The sequence below is a fragment of the Globicephala melas genome, chromosome 15 (assembly GCF_963455315.2).
Source record: "Globicephala melas chromosome 15, mGloMel1.2, whole genome shotgun sequence".
Classification (NCBI taxonomy): Eukaryota; Metazoa; Chordata; class Mammalia; order Artiodactyla; family Delphinidae; genus Globicephala; species Globicephala melas.
In genome coordinates this window covers 16276825-16292243 of record NC_083328.1, presented here as the reverse complement: position 1 = coordinate 16292243, position 15419 = coordinate 16276825, and the positions used below count along the sequence as shown (strand labels likewise).

The 15419-nt window shown below is 55.5% G+C and overlaps 2 protein-coding genes across 3 annotated transcripts; one reads left to right on the top strand and one right to left on the bottom strand.

Annotated features, from left to right (window-relative positions):
• Positions 1 to 673: 673 nt before the first annotated feature.
• Positions 674 to 5154, top strand: TBX6 (T-box transcription factor 6). Of its 2 annotated transcripts, XM_030871684.2 has the most exons (8): positions 674 to 978; positions 1061 to 1295; positions 2210 to 2477; positions 2559 to 2705; positions 2783 to 2853; positions 4120 to 4193; positions 4276 to 4459; positions 4542 to 5154. In XM_030871684.2, the coding sequence occupies exons 1-8, from the start codon at positions 861 to 863 to the stop codon at positions 4753 to 4755; spliced, it is 1311 nt and encodes a 436-aa protein (XP_030727544.1). In that variant the 5' UTR covers positions 674 to 860; the 3' UTR covers positions 4756 to 5154. The 2 variants fall into 2 exon arrangements, with proteins under 2 accessions (XP_030727544.1, XP_030727543.1); XM_030871683.2 differs by having other exon boundaries at positions 2210 to 2705.
• Positions 5155 to 5592: 438 nt separating this feature from the next.
• Positions 5593 to 13082, bottom strand: PPP4C (protein phosphatase 4 catalytic subunit). The gene is made up of 9 exons (XM_030871687.2): positions 12955 to 13082; positions 12562 to 12723; positions 9017 to 9068; positions 8436 to 8486; positions 8111 to 8212; positions 7323 to 7496; positions 7104 to 7230; positions 6123 to 6312; positions 5593 to 6037 (listed from the first exon to the last, which is right to left on the bottom strand). Exons 2-9 carry the CDS (start codon positions 12657 to 12659, stop codon positions 5908 to 5910), a joined length of 924 nt encoding a protein of 307 aa, XP_030727547.1. The 5' UTR covers positions 12660 to 12723; positions 12955 to 13082; the 3' UTR covers positions 5593 to 5907.
• Between the last annotated feature and the right edge of the window lie 2337 nt (positions 13083 to 15419).

Below are 15419 nucleotides of genomic sequence, written 5' to 3'. Positions count from 1 at the left end.
TCCTGAGAGGCAACTGCTCCGCGGGTTTCACCGCCCCCCCTCGTCCCAACTACAACTTCCAGCGGCCCCAGCGGCACCTGCCTGCCTCCTTCGCGTCAAACCTCGGCCCTGGGCCTGCTGGGAAGTGTAGTTCCGAGGGTTCCCCAACGCGGGACCTTGTGGGAAACCCGGGCGTCAGCGGTCAGAGATCGTCGAGCTGTCGGCGTCTCTAAACTTTTGAGACTTGGCCGAGGCTGGAGGTTTTTCAGAATGGGAACCGGGAAGGACTCCAGAGTTCAGGCCTCGTCTGCGGACTCCTCGAGGTCCCCGATGCCCCGCATTAACAACAAGCTCTGGTCGCGTCCCTCCAGCCCTGCTCCTTCCCTCCAGTCATGCTTCGTCCCTCCAAGTCTCATCCTCCAAGTGAAGGGGGGGGTCACCTGCCAGAAAAGTCTGGGGCGCCAGGGTCTGCCCCAGGACTCCAGGCTCCATCCCAGGGTCCAGGCCCCGCCCCTCAGTAGCTTATCCCTAGCCGGGGCTCCCCCCGTGGGAACGGGGACCAGCTGGCCGGAAGCGCCAAACTGCGTCCCTGTCGAGCCCCGGGGATCAATCAGGCCGAGGAGTTAATTATGTAATGAGGGGGCAGGGGGTCGGGGCTAATGAAGCCTGGGGGGGAGGGGAGGGTACCCAGGTATCCGGCCCGCTCTCGGACCCCTTCCAGGCCCCAGGGGTCTCCACCCCAGCCTAACTCCAGGGCCCCAAAGAGGGGAGGGGCTGTGATCCTGGGTCTGGAAGGGGCTGAGCTGTGAGCTATAAAGGGGGCATCTCTCAGCACTGGGGCACTCTAGGCAGCGTGACCTGAGGCCAGACAGGACTACTCCATGTACCATCCACGAGAGTTGTACCCCTCCCTGGGGACCGGCTACCGCCTAGGGGCCCCCCAGCCCGGAGCAGATTCCAGCTTCCCGCCTGCCCTGGCAGAGGGCTACCGCTACCCCGGTGAGCAGTGGGAGCAGCTCCTGGGTAGGAACTGGGGTGGAGGCTGTGGCCCTCGGCTGGCTCATTCTCCTCCCATCTCCAGATCTGGACGCTCCCAAACTGGATTGCTTCCTCTCCGGGATTGAGGCTGCTCCCCGAACTCTGGCTGCTCCCCCACCTCTACCCCCGCTGCCCCCAACCCTGGGCACTGAGGCGCCCCCTCCAGCCCCAGAGAGCCTTCATCCACTCCCCGGAGTCAGCCTGAGCCTGGACAACCGGGAGTTGTGGAAAGAGTTCAACTCCGTGGGAACAGAGATGATCATCACCAAAGCTGGGAGGTGAGGGGTCTGGTCCAGGGTTCGAAGACCCAGTGTGTTCCTGGTGGGGGTCTCTTGGGAAAGGCAGAGTCCCCGGTGATGGGGCTACGTGTGGGGATTCCTAGGGAGGCTAGAGCTCTGCCTGAGTTCAGAGTGTGACTGTGGCCTGGGTCAGGGGTTCTTCTGTGGCTGGACCAGGGGTCATTCTGTGGCAAGTGTCAAGGGTCAGTCTGTGGAGTCTGTGGCTGGTTTTGGGACTAACCTATGGCAAGGGTCCTAGGTCAGTCTGGGCTGGGGGCAGAAGGTCGGGCTGGGTTATGAGTTAGTACGTGGCCTAGATCAGGGGTCAGTCTGTGCCTAGAGTCAGCATTCAGACTATGACTGGGGTCAAGGGCCAGCCACTGACCAGCATCAGGGAAGTCTGGCCAGGATCAGGGGTCACCTTGGAGGCAGGGATATGGTCAGTGTGCAGTCTTTATCTAGGTCAGGAGCTCAGGCACTAGCGTGGTGAGTCCCCTTTTTATTTTCTCTGAAGCAAGTTTGTCCAGCAGCTGTAGATTCTGGTGCTGGAGATCAAGTGAGGAGACCAGGGTGGGGAGCAGAAGGCTCCTGGCAAGATTTCCAGAAGAAAAGTGTGTCACTCCTGCTTCTGCAAATGGAGTTTGAAGGGCCAGGGGTCAGGAGTCCGGACTCTGCTCCTAACCTGCTGTGTGACTCTGGTCAGATCACCTGACCCCGTTGGTCCTGTTTCTCGTCTGTAAAATGGGATGAGACAAGCTTATAGCTCTAAGATCCTGCCCTCTAAGTTCTGATTCCGCATCCCTCGATTTTCCGTGACAACTGCGTGAGCCAGTGGCTATGCCTTCTTGCGAGTGCTGTGCCCACCGCTGGCCACTGAGGAGCTCCAGGCCTCTCCCGTCCCTTCCCCTGTGCAGGCGCATGTTCCCTGCTTGCCGAGTATCAGTCACTGGCCTGGACCCCGAGGCCCGCTACCTGTTTCTTCTGGATGTGGTTCCGGTGGACGGGGCTCGCTACCGCTGGCAGGGCCGGCGCTGGGAGCCCAGCGGCAAGGCAGAGCCCCGCCTGCCTGACCGCGTTTACATTCATCCTGACTCTCCTGCCACCGGTGCCCACTGGATGCGGCAGCCTGTGTCTTTCCATCGTGTCAAGCTCACCAACAGCACACTGGACCCCCATGGCCACGTGAGGCCCAGGCTGGGACCCCCGGATAAGGGTTGGGGGTGGGACCAGGGTAGGGGGTCACGCCTGTTTCTTCCCTCCCAGCTGATCTTGCACTCCATGCATAAGTATCAGCCCCGCATACACCTGGTGCGGGCCGCCCAGCTTTGCAGCCAACACTGGGGGGGCGTTGCCTCCTTCCGCTTCCCCGAGACCATGTTCATCTCCGTGACAGCCTACCAGAACCCACGGGTGAGTGACCCTGCTTGAGGGGGTGGCCGTGCCCTGCCCAGGCTGTGGGAGTTTTGACTCTGGATGTGCACCCCCAGATCACACAACTGAAGATCGCAGCCAACCCCTTTGCCAAGGGCTTCCGGGAGAATGGCAGAAACTGTAAGAGGTGGGCATCATTCATTCATTCATTCACTCGTTCATTCATCAAATGTTTATTAATCGTCCACTGTGTGCCAGGCACTGTGCTGGATGCCAGGAACACAATGTAAGTAAAAGCATGTATTCACTCACTGATTTGACAAATACTTATTTAGCACCAGCTTATGCGCCAGGCACAGTTCTAGGCAGTGAGGATACAACAGTGAACAAACCAAAGCCCCTGCCCTCATGGAACTGGTGATACTCTAGTGGGCGGAGTAGACAAGAGAAATAAATATATAATATGTTAGGGGTAAGTTCTAAGGAGAAAAGAAAGCAAGCGAGGATCAGAAGGAATGGAGAGAGGTATTTATTAGATAAGAGGCCTGGAAATGCCTCACTAAGCGGACATTTGAGAAAAGACTCGGAGGAAGTATGGGAGGGAGCCAGGTGGATATCTGGGAACATGCCAGGGCCCTGAGGTGGGAGCATGCCTGCGGTATGGCGGGTGTGGCGTGAGAGAGGTGATGGGTAGCCAGGTTATGGTGGGCTGTAAAGGTTTCATTCGTTAGCACACTGGCTTCTAACTAACCCCTTCAGAGCTGGCCCTTGCCCTCAAGACACTTAGAGTCAGGCAGAAGAGATAGATATTCATTCAAGGATCACCCTAACTAATGTAACAGTATCACTCTCGACAAAGGTTATCAGGGAGGGCGTGTGGTGCTGTGGGAAGTCAGGAGGCCTCCTTTGAGGAAGTTATGCTTGAACTGAGACAAGAAGGAGGAGTAAAGCAGGTGAAGAGGGGACAGACGGGGATTCCAGAGTGTGGCTGAAAGGCAGCTGGTGGAGATGGGCAGAGTGAACAAGGTGGCATGAGCTGGGACCAGACCACGCCCTGGCCTTGTTGCTTGGGAAGGAGTCTGCACGGATTCTAAATGCAATAGGAAACCATTAGAAAGTTGTTAAGTGGAGAATAAATCCCAGCTCTGCTATTTCCTAGTCATTTAATTCTCTGGCCTTCCATTTCTTCTTCTGTAAAATGGGTATAAAGTGGCACCTACCTGATAGGGCCCCTGGGTGAAATGCCTGCCACCTGGTAAGTGCTCTTATTACCATCATCACCATCACCATTATCATCATCGTCATCACCATCACCGTTATCATCATCGTCATCACCATCACCATTATCATCATCGTCATCACCATCACCGTTATCATCATCGTCATCACCATCACCGTTATCATCATCGTCATCATCATCGTCATCATCATCATCATCATCACTGTTCCCCAGGGAGCGAGACGCCCGTGTGAAGAGGAAGCTGCGGGGCCCAGAGCCAGTAGCCACAGCGACCTATGGGAGTGGAGGTGAGTGTAGGCCCGGTGGTGATGGGGCCAGGCCTGAGATGCTGATCCTCCTTAGCCCACACTGTCCCTTCTGTCTCCCCAGATGCACCGGGTGGTCCCTGTGATTCCACCCTGGGCGGGGACGCTCGTGAGTCAGATCCGGAGCAGGCCCCAGCGCCCGGGGAAGCTGCCCCGGCCCCAGCTCCTCCCTGTGGTGGCCCCAGTGCTGAGGCCTACCTTCTGCACCCTGCAGCTTTCCACGGGGCCCCTGGTCACCTTCCGACCAGGTGAGTGGGGCAAGGGCACAGGGCTGGGCTCTTCCAGGCTGGGGATCCCTCTCCCCTGTTCTGATTCCTCTCTGCACTTCAGGAACCCCAGCTTCCCTGAGGCTCCAGACTCTGGGCGCCCAGCCCCCTACTCAGCTGCCTTCCTGGAGCTGCAGCCCGGGCCACCAGGCTCAGGATACCCAGCAGCGGCACCCCCAGCGTCCTTTGCCTCGCACTTCCTCCAAGGGGGCCCCTTCCCTCTGCCCTACCCTGGGCCTGGGGCTTACCTGGATGTGGGCTCCAAACCAATGTACTGAGCCTTTGCTAAGCCCCTCTGCCTCCCTCCCCATCTTCCATCACAAACCTCCAGTTCCCCTCCCCCAGGCCTGTTGCCCCCTCACTTCCACTGGCCCCATCCCCCACGCCAAATGGCTGCCTCGGGCCTCCCCCACCCCACTTCACACTTTGATTTCACTCCTACCCCCCTCTGGCTTCAAAGCTCTGGCTAAGCCGCTGGGAGTCCAGCTGGGGCCAGCTTCCCCTTCCCGGCTCTCACCTCAGTGTGAATGGAGGGAGGCTCTGCCTGGCCAAATGGGACCTGGGACCAGCACTCCCACCTCCCAGCCTCACCCTTGGGCCCGGCAAGTTCTACCCCCTCGCCCCAGTGCAAGCCACGCCGGTCTCTTCTCAGGACTAGAGTATCTTTTGTTAATAAAACTCGGAAGACATCAGTGTTCTGGAAACATTGAGCTAATGGTGTTCGGCCCGGAGTGGGGCTGTGTGAGCACAGGTTCTGTGAGGAGACCCAGGCCCCAGTCTAGACTTGTCATTTCCAGCTGCTTGACCTTGTGCGTGTAAATCAACACTCTGGGCCTGTTTCCTCTTCAGGAAAACGGGGGAATCAGTGTCTTGACACTCAATGTTCTGAGAATTAAATAGGGCTGCCTGAGAACCCGCCCCTCTACCTAGCACTCAGGAAGCCCTCGGGAGCGGTCACTGTCACTGGATGGGGACCAGGAGGCTCTGGGCAAGTTGACGCCTGAGCCGCACCTTGCTGGCAGGACTGGGGTTCCAGGGCAGTCAATGTCCTGACGTCTACCAGGCTGCGCTGGCACCACTGCTCATCCCCAATCAATTCCGACACAAACCCAAAGACCATTTTTCTTCTTTTATTAGATTTTTTTCTTTTTTTTTTTTCTTCTCAAAATTTTTATCTAAAAACAAACAAAAAAAAAAGAAAAAAAAAGAAAAACAAAATTATTGGAAACTTCACGGTTCAAGTGGGGAGACACGGGAGGAGGAACATGGAGCAAAGGCTCCAAGCCTCTCCAGAAAAGTCCTCACCCGCGAAGTGCCCTCTTTTGGGGGGACAGCATAGCCGGGGACAGCCCCCCAGCCTTCGTCTGAAGAGGGCAGAGTCACAGTGGTCCAGGGGCCAGAGGGGCTGGAGGGGGCAGGGGCCAGAGGGGTCACAGGAAGTAGTCAGCCACGGGCTTTTTGGAGGGGATGCCCCGTGTCTCTTGGGGAGCGGCCTCAAAGATGATGAAATCTTTCTGGAGATGCTCGTCCAGCTCCAAGATGGCTGCCACATTCCCACAGCTGGAAGTCGGAGGGCAGCAGTGTTAAAGGAGTGGGTCGGGTCAGCCTAGATCCCCACCTCAACCTCCCAGCCCAGGCAGCTCACCGGTAGCAGTAGTTGGGTGCCGACCACACAGTGAGTACAGTCTCGTTGAAGTGCCACTTGTAACCTTCCATCACCAGTTGGTGGGCGCGGCAGATCATGTCAATGTCGTTGGCTGCATTGAACTGGGCCACCACGTCACTGCCAAATAGGTAGCCAGCCCCACGGGGGCTCACGCCCCAGCCTGTTGTGTCTGAGGCAGATGAGGGTAGGGATGCCGAGAGGGTGTCTTCAGGGCATCAGTGGCTATCCGCGGCCCTTTGCAGGAGAGTGCCCTGTCCCTCCCCCAGTTAGGCCTGTGCAGCAGGAGCACAGGGCCCGAATGCGTTGAGGGAGCCTGGGGGCAGGACAGCAAATGCTGAAGCAGATAAGCTCCAAAGAAGAAAGAATTTCCTGATAGTTGAGCCACCTCACCGTCAGGGTGACCATGTAATTTACTGTCCAAACAGGTACACACAAGAGCGAAAGGAGGTGCTGACAGTAACCACACCAGGACAGCACCTGTGACCCCGGGCTGCCCAGCCGGCGGGGAGGTAGTAACAGGGCAGCGAGGGAGTGGAGGCTGCTGTTACAGCACAAGAGCCCTAGACGGGGATGAGGAGGCTTGGCTTTCATCCCGGCTCTGCTCCATACTAGCTGAGGAGGCCCACAAAGTGAGGGGTCCTCAGGGGGCTACCATTCTGGGAGTCTGACCTCTGCAGAAGCCCCTTCACATTCAGGGAGCCGATGATTTTGTCCTCAACAAGCCCCTGAGCAATGACATACATCCCCACCAATCCCCCAGCTCAAAGCACCCGGCTCCCCATGCTCTCCTCCTCCTCAAGGGTGCCAGCCAGTTGGCCGTCAAGCACGGACGCCAGTGAGGACCAGCCCCGCTCTGCTCTGCCCCAAACTCACCGGCTTGGGCTGTCCCTTCGAGGCACCTGCTTTAACCACAGGACCCCGAGTCACCCACTAAACTAAGAGTAGAGCTCCTGCCCTCACCTTCAGGGTCGGACCAGAGCAGGTCACACATGGGCCCGTCATGAGGCACCTCTTGCTTTCGGTCAATTGTCCGGATCTGGTCCAGTGTCTGGATGGAGGGGGAAAGGCCCCCGTGCACACAGAAGATCTACAGGGGAGAGCGAGACAGGTGGGAAGGGAGGCTGAGGCCCGGTGCCTCTTCCATCTCTCCCATCCCCGGGAGCTGTGTGGCGGGCCTACCTTGCCATCGATGATGGCCGACAGGCTGAGGTAGTCAAAGATCTCAGTGCAGTAGCGCCACACGGTCACCGAGCCGTACTTGCGCAGACACTCGTCATAAAAGCCGTAGACCTGGGTGATCTGACGGCTTTCATGGTTGCCCCGGATCAGGGTGATGCGGTCAGGATAGCGAACCTGGAGGTAGGCACCATGCCAGGCCTGGGGTCGAGGCTCTGTCTCGTGCTCCTAGATGTCCTCACATCTGCCAGCCCCGCTCCATCCTCATCACTACTGCCGTGGCCCAGATTCATGTCACCTCTGCCTGAACTGTGTTACATCCACCTCACACACTCCCGGTCCCTCCTCCAGAGGATGCAAAGCTGAATCCTCTCCCACCTCCTGCCCCCCTCACATCAACTACAAACCTAATGGCCCCTCCTTCATCCACCAGGTACAGACCAAGCCCTTAGCGAGACACTCAGAGCACTCTGTCATCTGGTCCCTTACAGCCTCTCTCCCGCAATGGATAATGCACCCAGCTGAACTCAACTCCTTGCCACTTTCTGAACTGGATGAGCCTCTATTTCCTCCCCTACAATGCCGTCCCTCTGACCTCATCCTCCAGGGGCCCAATCAGATGTCCCCAAGTCAAGGAAAGCTTCTCTGACCACCCAAGCAGAATGTGTCCGTCACCAGCAGCACAGCTCAAGAGTTGGGGGTGGATGGGCAGGAGATGAGGGCGGAAAGGATGCAGACAGGTCAGGCCTGAGGTGGCCCAGGTCTGGGGTCCAGAAGTCGGGGGGTCCCACCTTAAGTGCCAGCAGCAGGAGGAACGTTTCGACGCTGTAGAAACCACGATCCACAAAGTCCCCCATGAAGAGGTAGTTAGTCTCAGGGACGTCGCCTCCCACCTGGGGAGGGAGGAAGAAGGTTCTGCTTGGTCCTAAACTGTCCCCGACCCACTGTGGTGGCCCATTTCCAGTCCAGTTGAGGCCCTTCTTTCACAATGGGCCCACCTGACTAGGGGCCTCTGGCCTCCACTCCACTCACCTAACTCGAAAGTTTCCACTCCCAGTTAAAGGGGTCTTCCAGTCATCCCCCAGGTCACCTTTCCCATTGTTTCCCCACACTCACTCTGAACAGCTCCTTGAGGTCATAGAATTGTCCATGGATGTCACCGCATACCTGGAAGTGAGAAAGCAGGTCGGAACTCAACAGTCCGAAAGCCTCTGCTACCAGGGGCTGTCCTTCAAAACACCCACTGCTTGAGAAGATCCTTATCTCTCTCGGCTAAGCCTCTGCTTCTCAGGGCCAAGAATCTACTCTCCTACTCCAATCCCCCCATCCCGCACTGAGTGCCAACTATTCTGGGGGCAAGAGCTAGAGCCAATTCTTTCCAGCTAGACCTGCAGCTCCCAGAGGACCTGGCCCCCTCCTCTCCCTACTCCCCACCAGGCACCCAGAATAAAGTCACTAATAACACACAGGAACACATGGAGTCATCACTCACCAAACTGAGTTCTTCTGCCCTGGTCAAGAGCATCCCTCCAACGACTCCAAAGACCCTGCCCATAACAGCCAATTCTTCTAGCAAAGCTCCCCTGAAGATGGGGCTCTCAGGGATGAGGGGTAGACCTCAGAGCCCACAAGATTAACGGGAATGACCACGTGCCTAAAAGACCAAGCCAGGCTGTGGAGGGACAGCGGGTACTCACTGTGACTGGCGAGTCCACCCTCTGCACGTTGCTCTCCTCCACCAAGATCTCTCTGGAGACAGGAGAAGACCAGGGTCACCAAAGCTGAGCCAGCCCAACCCTATTCCTGACCTTTTCTGCGGGGTAGGGGAGGATATGAGGCTGTCCTTGAACCTCTAGGGGGCAGGTCGGAGGTGTGCAATTTCCCCAGGATAACCTGACCACAGCCCCACTGCTCGAGACCCTTCTGTGTGTGGCTCCCTGCTGCCAACAGGCCAAAGCCCAAGCTCTCGTTCAGCCTTTGCAAGGAGTCTGGGACTTTCCCGACCTTGACCCTCCATGCTGCTCCCTTTCACACAGCCAGCACTTACTCCCAGAAAACAGATGTCCTCCTCCTCCTCTCCACAGGGCCCTCTGCTCAGAGTCCGTGCCCTTGGCTGAGCTCTTACAGCCCTTCTCTCCCCACCACAGGGGCCTCCTCCCGGACTGTCCCAAGTCATAGGGCTGGTGCCCTGGGCAGGCCGGCCGTCGGAGGCACCTTCAAAGTGATACGCTGTTGATGCTTTTCTATTATTTATTTAGAGGAAGTGAGGACTTTGTCCTCCTTTTCTCCTTGCAGTGCAGTCAACTTCTACCTGAGTGAGCTTGACATGACATTGCTTTGTCCATTACAGACACCTAATAGTAAGTAGTGCCGTGTTTCTAGATTTTGTCCTTGATGATCACAGCAGCCGTGAACACTTCAGTTCATACCACGTGCCAGGACGGTAGTAAGAGCTCTGCACAGATGATGCAGGTAATCAAACCACCACCCTCGAAGGCAGGCACTGTGATGATTCCTATGGCTCAGATGAAGAAAGCGGCCAGTCACACAGGCAGAAACTGAACCAAGGCAGCCTGCTCCAGAGTGTGGCCCTTACCAAGCTAGTCTGACGTGGGAGGCACTTGCTCAGCCCTCTCTCTGCCAGTCCCCTCCCACAAGACCAGGAGTTCCCTGGGCTTAGGGTGCTCTGTATGACTAAGGTGGCTCCAGGGAGGTGTGCCTCGGTTTCCAGGAGTGGCAGGAGGCGCTGGCGGTGGCCCAAGGGGCCAAACAGCAGCAAGGCTCTCCCACCTGTACTGCGTCTTGTGCCAAACATCCGCCACGTGACTGCTTATAATGACCTTTCCAACTGACTCGGGAGGTTCCTTCCATCCTCATCTGACAAAGGAACTGAGGCTTTAGAGAAAAAAGGGTCAGAATCAAGGTCACAAAGCTGGAGAGTGGCTGAATTGGAACCTCGGGGACCCAATTTCCTGAGACTTTATACCAGCCCCTTCCACAGACTCTGGGTTGCAACCTACCTCAGTGCCAGCAAGGCCTCAGCACAGCGTGGGAACCAGGCCCCAGCTCTGTCACCTGCAGCACACCACCAGCCCTCTCACGGCTCACACCTGCTCACCTTCACTTCCACAACGAACACTGCCGACCAAAGCGCCAGACCCTGACCCTGGATATGAAGAATCTCATGCAGGCTCCGTAAGGATTTCAAAGACTTGGAGATGTAGAGTGACTTGACCAGGGTCACACTGTTTATAGGTGACAAGGCCATACTTCCTACCGAAGACCACCCCCGATTCAAAACCCTCGGCCGTTCTAATGTGCTGATGTTTTTCACAAGAGCAAATTCAGCTCCCAGGCCTCTGTAGTTCCAAGGTTTTGAGCCTCCATACCATCTGAGCAAGCAAAAGCTCCTGACACGACCAGCCTCAGCCTGGGCCCCTGGTGGGTCCTCAGGAGGCCATGGCCAGGTGCTAGAGTTGGTCCTCCTCCAGATTGGGCCTGGGATTACAATGGCCACCTCAGGCCTGAGCCTAATACCTCCAAGCTCCATCTTAGGAGCTGGGCAGGACCCTTCCACCCCTCAGTAGCCCCCTGCTGCCTCTCACAGAGTCTAAATGTCTGTCTGCCTGGCTGTCAGTGAGCGTGGAGTATGGCCAAAGACCTGGATCCAAAACCAGGCTCCCCGCCGATCAGCTGTGAGACCAGGGGCAAGACATTATCTTCTCTGAGGCTCAGTGTCCTCTCTGTGAAAAACTCACCCCATGCCCTGCCTATTCCACAGGGCTGCAAAGAGCAATGAAGACTGAATACATGACGAGCCACAGATGAGCATTTAAAAGCAGGCCCTGCCTGTTCACCAAATCCATGCAGGACCTGTCCGGCTGTTACAGGTTTGTGTGGGGCAAAGCCAAGCAAAGAGCCCGACGGCCACTTTCTCTCTGGGTGGCCTTGGTCAAATCACTAGGCTTCAAGGAGTCACAGCTTCCTGTTCTGTAAAATGGGCCTAATAATTCCAACCTCACTGGATGGCTGTGGGAAGGAGATGGATACAAGTTCTTTGGCAGTACAAGGCCAGGCTGGCAGTGGGCCTGTCGTTCCATCAATGTGGGGTGGTTCTGCTGGCACTTTCCCCACAATTCTCCAGCATGGTGGAAGCCATGGAAAGTTCCTCAGGAGGCAGGTAACTGGTCTCCTTACCGCTGCCCACACATCTCAGGGCTCCACTCCTATTCTCACCCTGCTAGGAATGCCCTTCCTCACTGGGCCTGCCCCCATCAGCCATCCAAATTATTTTCACCTTTCAAGGCCACCTTCTCTCATAATCCTTCTCTAATAACTTCTGTCCATATCAGCATTGCCCTCTTCCTACAAAATAACTTCAGTAACACCCAACGTTTGTCCAGCATTTTACATTTTACCAAAGCCTATGCTAAGCACATCCCAAGCACCAACCATCTTATTAAGTACTATTATCCCCACATGAAGAAACAGAGTCTCAGAGACCTCAACATCACCAACACAGCGAGGAAGTTGGCAGAGCTGATTCCAACCTAGTGCCATCATATTCCAAAACCTGGTTCTTCATCACTACGTCACCCTACTTGCCACAGAACTGAGTTGGGCCTCCCTCCACACCTTGCTTAATTCTACTCTGGCTTATTGGCTACTATTTCCTAGGCTCCCACAATGAATATGAGAGTGATCCAACTCCACTGTCTTGCATTATGGCCCGAAAAGGGACAGGACATGGAGAACTGGCTTCATGATCCATCCCTTAATTGCTTAATATGAGAGTCCTCACCTGTAAGATGGGATCAATTCCATCCACCTTTTAGGGTTGTTATTGGAATTAGAAGAACACTGTAAACCACAGAGTCTTTAGTTTTTCTGCCTTGAACTCCTGTTCTTGCTGACACTCCCTTTTATCATCTTATTCTTCGAGGTCTATCCCAAAGTTCCTCCAAGAAACGTTCTCTGTTCCCCCCCAGACAGACAGGGTTGTTTCCCTGAGCTTCCTAAGTACTTTCTGTAACTAACTCCACTGAAAACACATCATCTAATACTTCAAGTGACTTCATCCAGGTCTGTCTTCCCCCAACAGGCTGGCTGCTCCTCGAGGGAAGAGGCCCTATTCCGCTCCTCTCCAGGAAAGCTTCCAGGAGGAGCCAGGCCCAAAGTTCTCAGCTGGATTTGCCCGAGGCCGGAACCCCAGGCCTCTCTTCCCCGGAGCCACAGGACTCACCTAGCCTTAGCGCACAGGGCCTTAACTTCGCTCTCCTTGATGAGCTCGCAGCGCCGCAGCTGCTCGATCTGCCGGTCCAGGTCGCTGATCTCCGCCATGGCCCACCCCCCGGCGCGGGTCAGAGCCGGGGCCGCCGCCCCCTCCGCACCGCACAGGGGTCTCCTGGGAAAGGCGAAGACAAGCCCGCGGATCAGAGTGTCCCTAGGGGGCGCCGGGTCGGGGTCGGGGGCAACTCGATTCTGGAGCTGGCCCGGCCTCCCCACTCCCGCCTCTCCTCACATCGGCTCCCGGGCCCCCAGCGTCCCACAGGCCGGGCAGCACCCCCGCTAACTCCCGTCGAGCCCAAAGGGCCCGCGCGGGGTACGGTGGCCTAGAGGGGTCTCAGACTATTACCGCCGCGGCAACTCCGGCTCCGGCTCCCGGGGGTCCCTGACTTCCCCCTTCCCTCCGCTTTGGGCCGCCGCCACCACCTCTTCCACTTCCGGCCCCGCCGCGGAAGCAGAGGAAGACTAGTTCCGCCGCGTGCCGGACGTGGCGTCATACACACACTCCCCCTCCCACGCCTCACCCTTACCCCACCCCCTCAAGCCTGGGAATGGAAATGAGCCCAAGGAACCGGATGTCGGCAACAAGCGGACGGAAGTGATTGTGGGCTAAGCCGATTGGCGCTGCGAGGGATGTTGGGGAGCCTCAGTCCTGTCCCCCCATCTCAGTGAGGGAAACTGGAGCTAAGCAGGGACTCCACCCTGTAACTTTAAGTTACACGTTTTTGTTTACCTGTTTTAGCAGGCCTCCCCCATTACAATCCCTGAGGGATGGAACTTTGCCCTGTTAACACTTGCAGCCCCAGTGCTTACTTTGAACAAGGCCTGGAACAGTTGGCATACAGAAGTATTCGTTCAATGGTGAAGGAATTCCAGTCCGGATCTCTTTCCAGGGCCCCAGAGAAGTCTCTGCTGTGGAGGACCTCCGAAATTAGAAGTGGAGGAGTCCACCTTCCCCACACCAAGTCTATACCTCAGTTAACATGACCTCCCCGATTCCAGAATGGTCCCTTTGAAACCCCTCAGCTGCTTATTGTCTGCAGTTTTACTTTTTTTTTAGAGGAGGAAACTGGCTTAAAAAGGTTAAGTAACTTGTTCATGGTTGCATAGCTAAGAACTTTGGGTTTGAATCGAAGTTGAAGTTTTTGTTTGTTTGGCTGTGTTGGGTCTTCGTTGCTGCCTGCGGGCTTTCTCTAGTTGCAGTGAGCAGGGGCTACTCTTCATTGCAGTGCGCGGACTTATTGCGCTGGCTTCTCTTGTGGAGCACAGCACGCCGGCTTCAGTAGTTGTGGCTCGCGGGCTCTAGGGTGCATGCAGCCTCAGCAGTTGTGGCGCACGGGCTTAGTTGCTCCGCGGCATGTGGGATCATCCCGGTCCAGGGGTCGAACCCGTGTCCCCTGCATTGGCAGGTGGATTCTTAACCACTGCACCACCAGGGAAGTCCCCAAAGTTGAAATCTGAACCCAGGAAAGCTGTGTCCTCAGTTCTAGTTTCTTCTTCTGTCACTTACTCTTTCTGGCGCTTTGTCATTAGAAACTTTATAAAACATCCCAAACTGACATTTGATGTCCTCTGCTTCCCTAGTCTCTTGCTGCACGCAGAGGAAGTGATTGGTCTTTAAACAAACTTCCTGGTGTCAGAGCCCTTTTGGAATGTCCTTTTTGCTATCTTCTATGGACCCTCAATTTCTAGTTGCTTTACTTCAGACTGTTTCACAGAGAGCTGAGTGAGGCTAGGCACAGAAGTGAGGCCACAGTTTTAAGGGGCACTAGACACCAGTTCTGTTTTGGATGTAGGCAACAGATGCAAATGTGCAGAGAAAGGTAAAGGACTAAGTTCTGAAATTCCTACAAGGTACTAAGTTTCTATGCAGTGACTATAGGGATTCAGTAGGTCCAGAGATCAGAAAGGTGAAGTTTTTTTTCCCCCTCTAGAGGAGAGCTCAGACAGGAAATGGTCCACATCATGAAATTTGGGAAGTGGCAGGACTATGTCGTTGGTTATGACTAAGATCTTTAATACCCAAAAAGATCTGATATAGTTACTATTACACCCCAGCCTGGGTGAACGGAGAAGGGTTCAAAGCACAGTATAGGGAAGTGCAGGGCCCTCATTCTGGTTTCATGGAATGCAGAAGCCACAGAGGTTCAGTTCTTAACCTGGAACCTGAGCTCCGCAGTTGTGTGTGTGTGTGTGTGTGTGTTGTTGAAGTGGATGTCAGAGAGGATTCCAGGTTCTTCAAGGGGTTCCACAGCCCAGAGTCTAAGAAGTCAGTTCTAATCCCATCTCCTTTTAAGATGGGAAAACAAACAAGCTTAACAGTGCAGATTAAGAAGACATGCATTAATAATCTTGTTTCAACCAAGAAACAGTGAGGCAAGATCGCCTTAAGGACAAATTGGGAATAACAGTACCTACTCCTGTAGAATACTTATCATGTTGTACGGTCTATAGATTCAGGAAATCTTAGTTTCTGTCAGTGGCTGTTTTTTTTGACAGGGGCCTTCTACACCTGTGAGTTCTGGGCCTAAAACTGAGGCTGAGGCTGCAGCCTCCTAAGACCAGCAGTTACACATGCGCTTCCCCACTGTAAGCCTTATCAGATGCTGCTGGTAGAAGGAAAAGAGCACTGGGTGGTTGGAAGAAAATTCACAAGCCCTTCTCTTGAAGCCCTGGGCAAGTATTAAACAAAGTATTAAACTAGTCCACCTCCTTCACCTATTTTTCTGCTCAAGAAGGAAGAACATAATGCAAGGGCGCTTTCTCCTCTGGGCTCTGCCACCTCCCCCAGCCCTCCCCTGCCCTAGACACCAC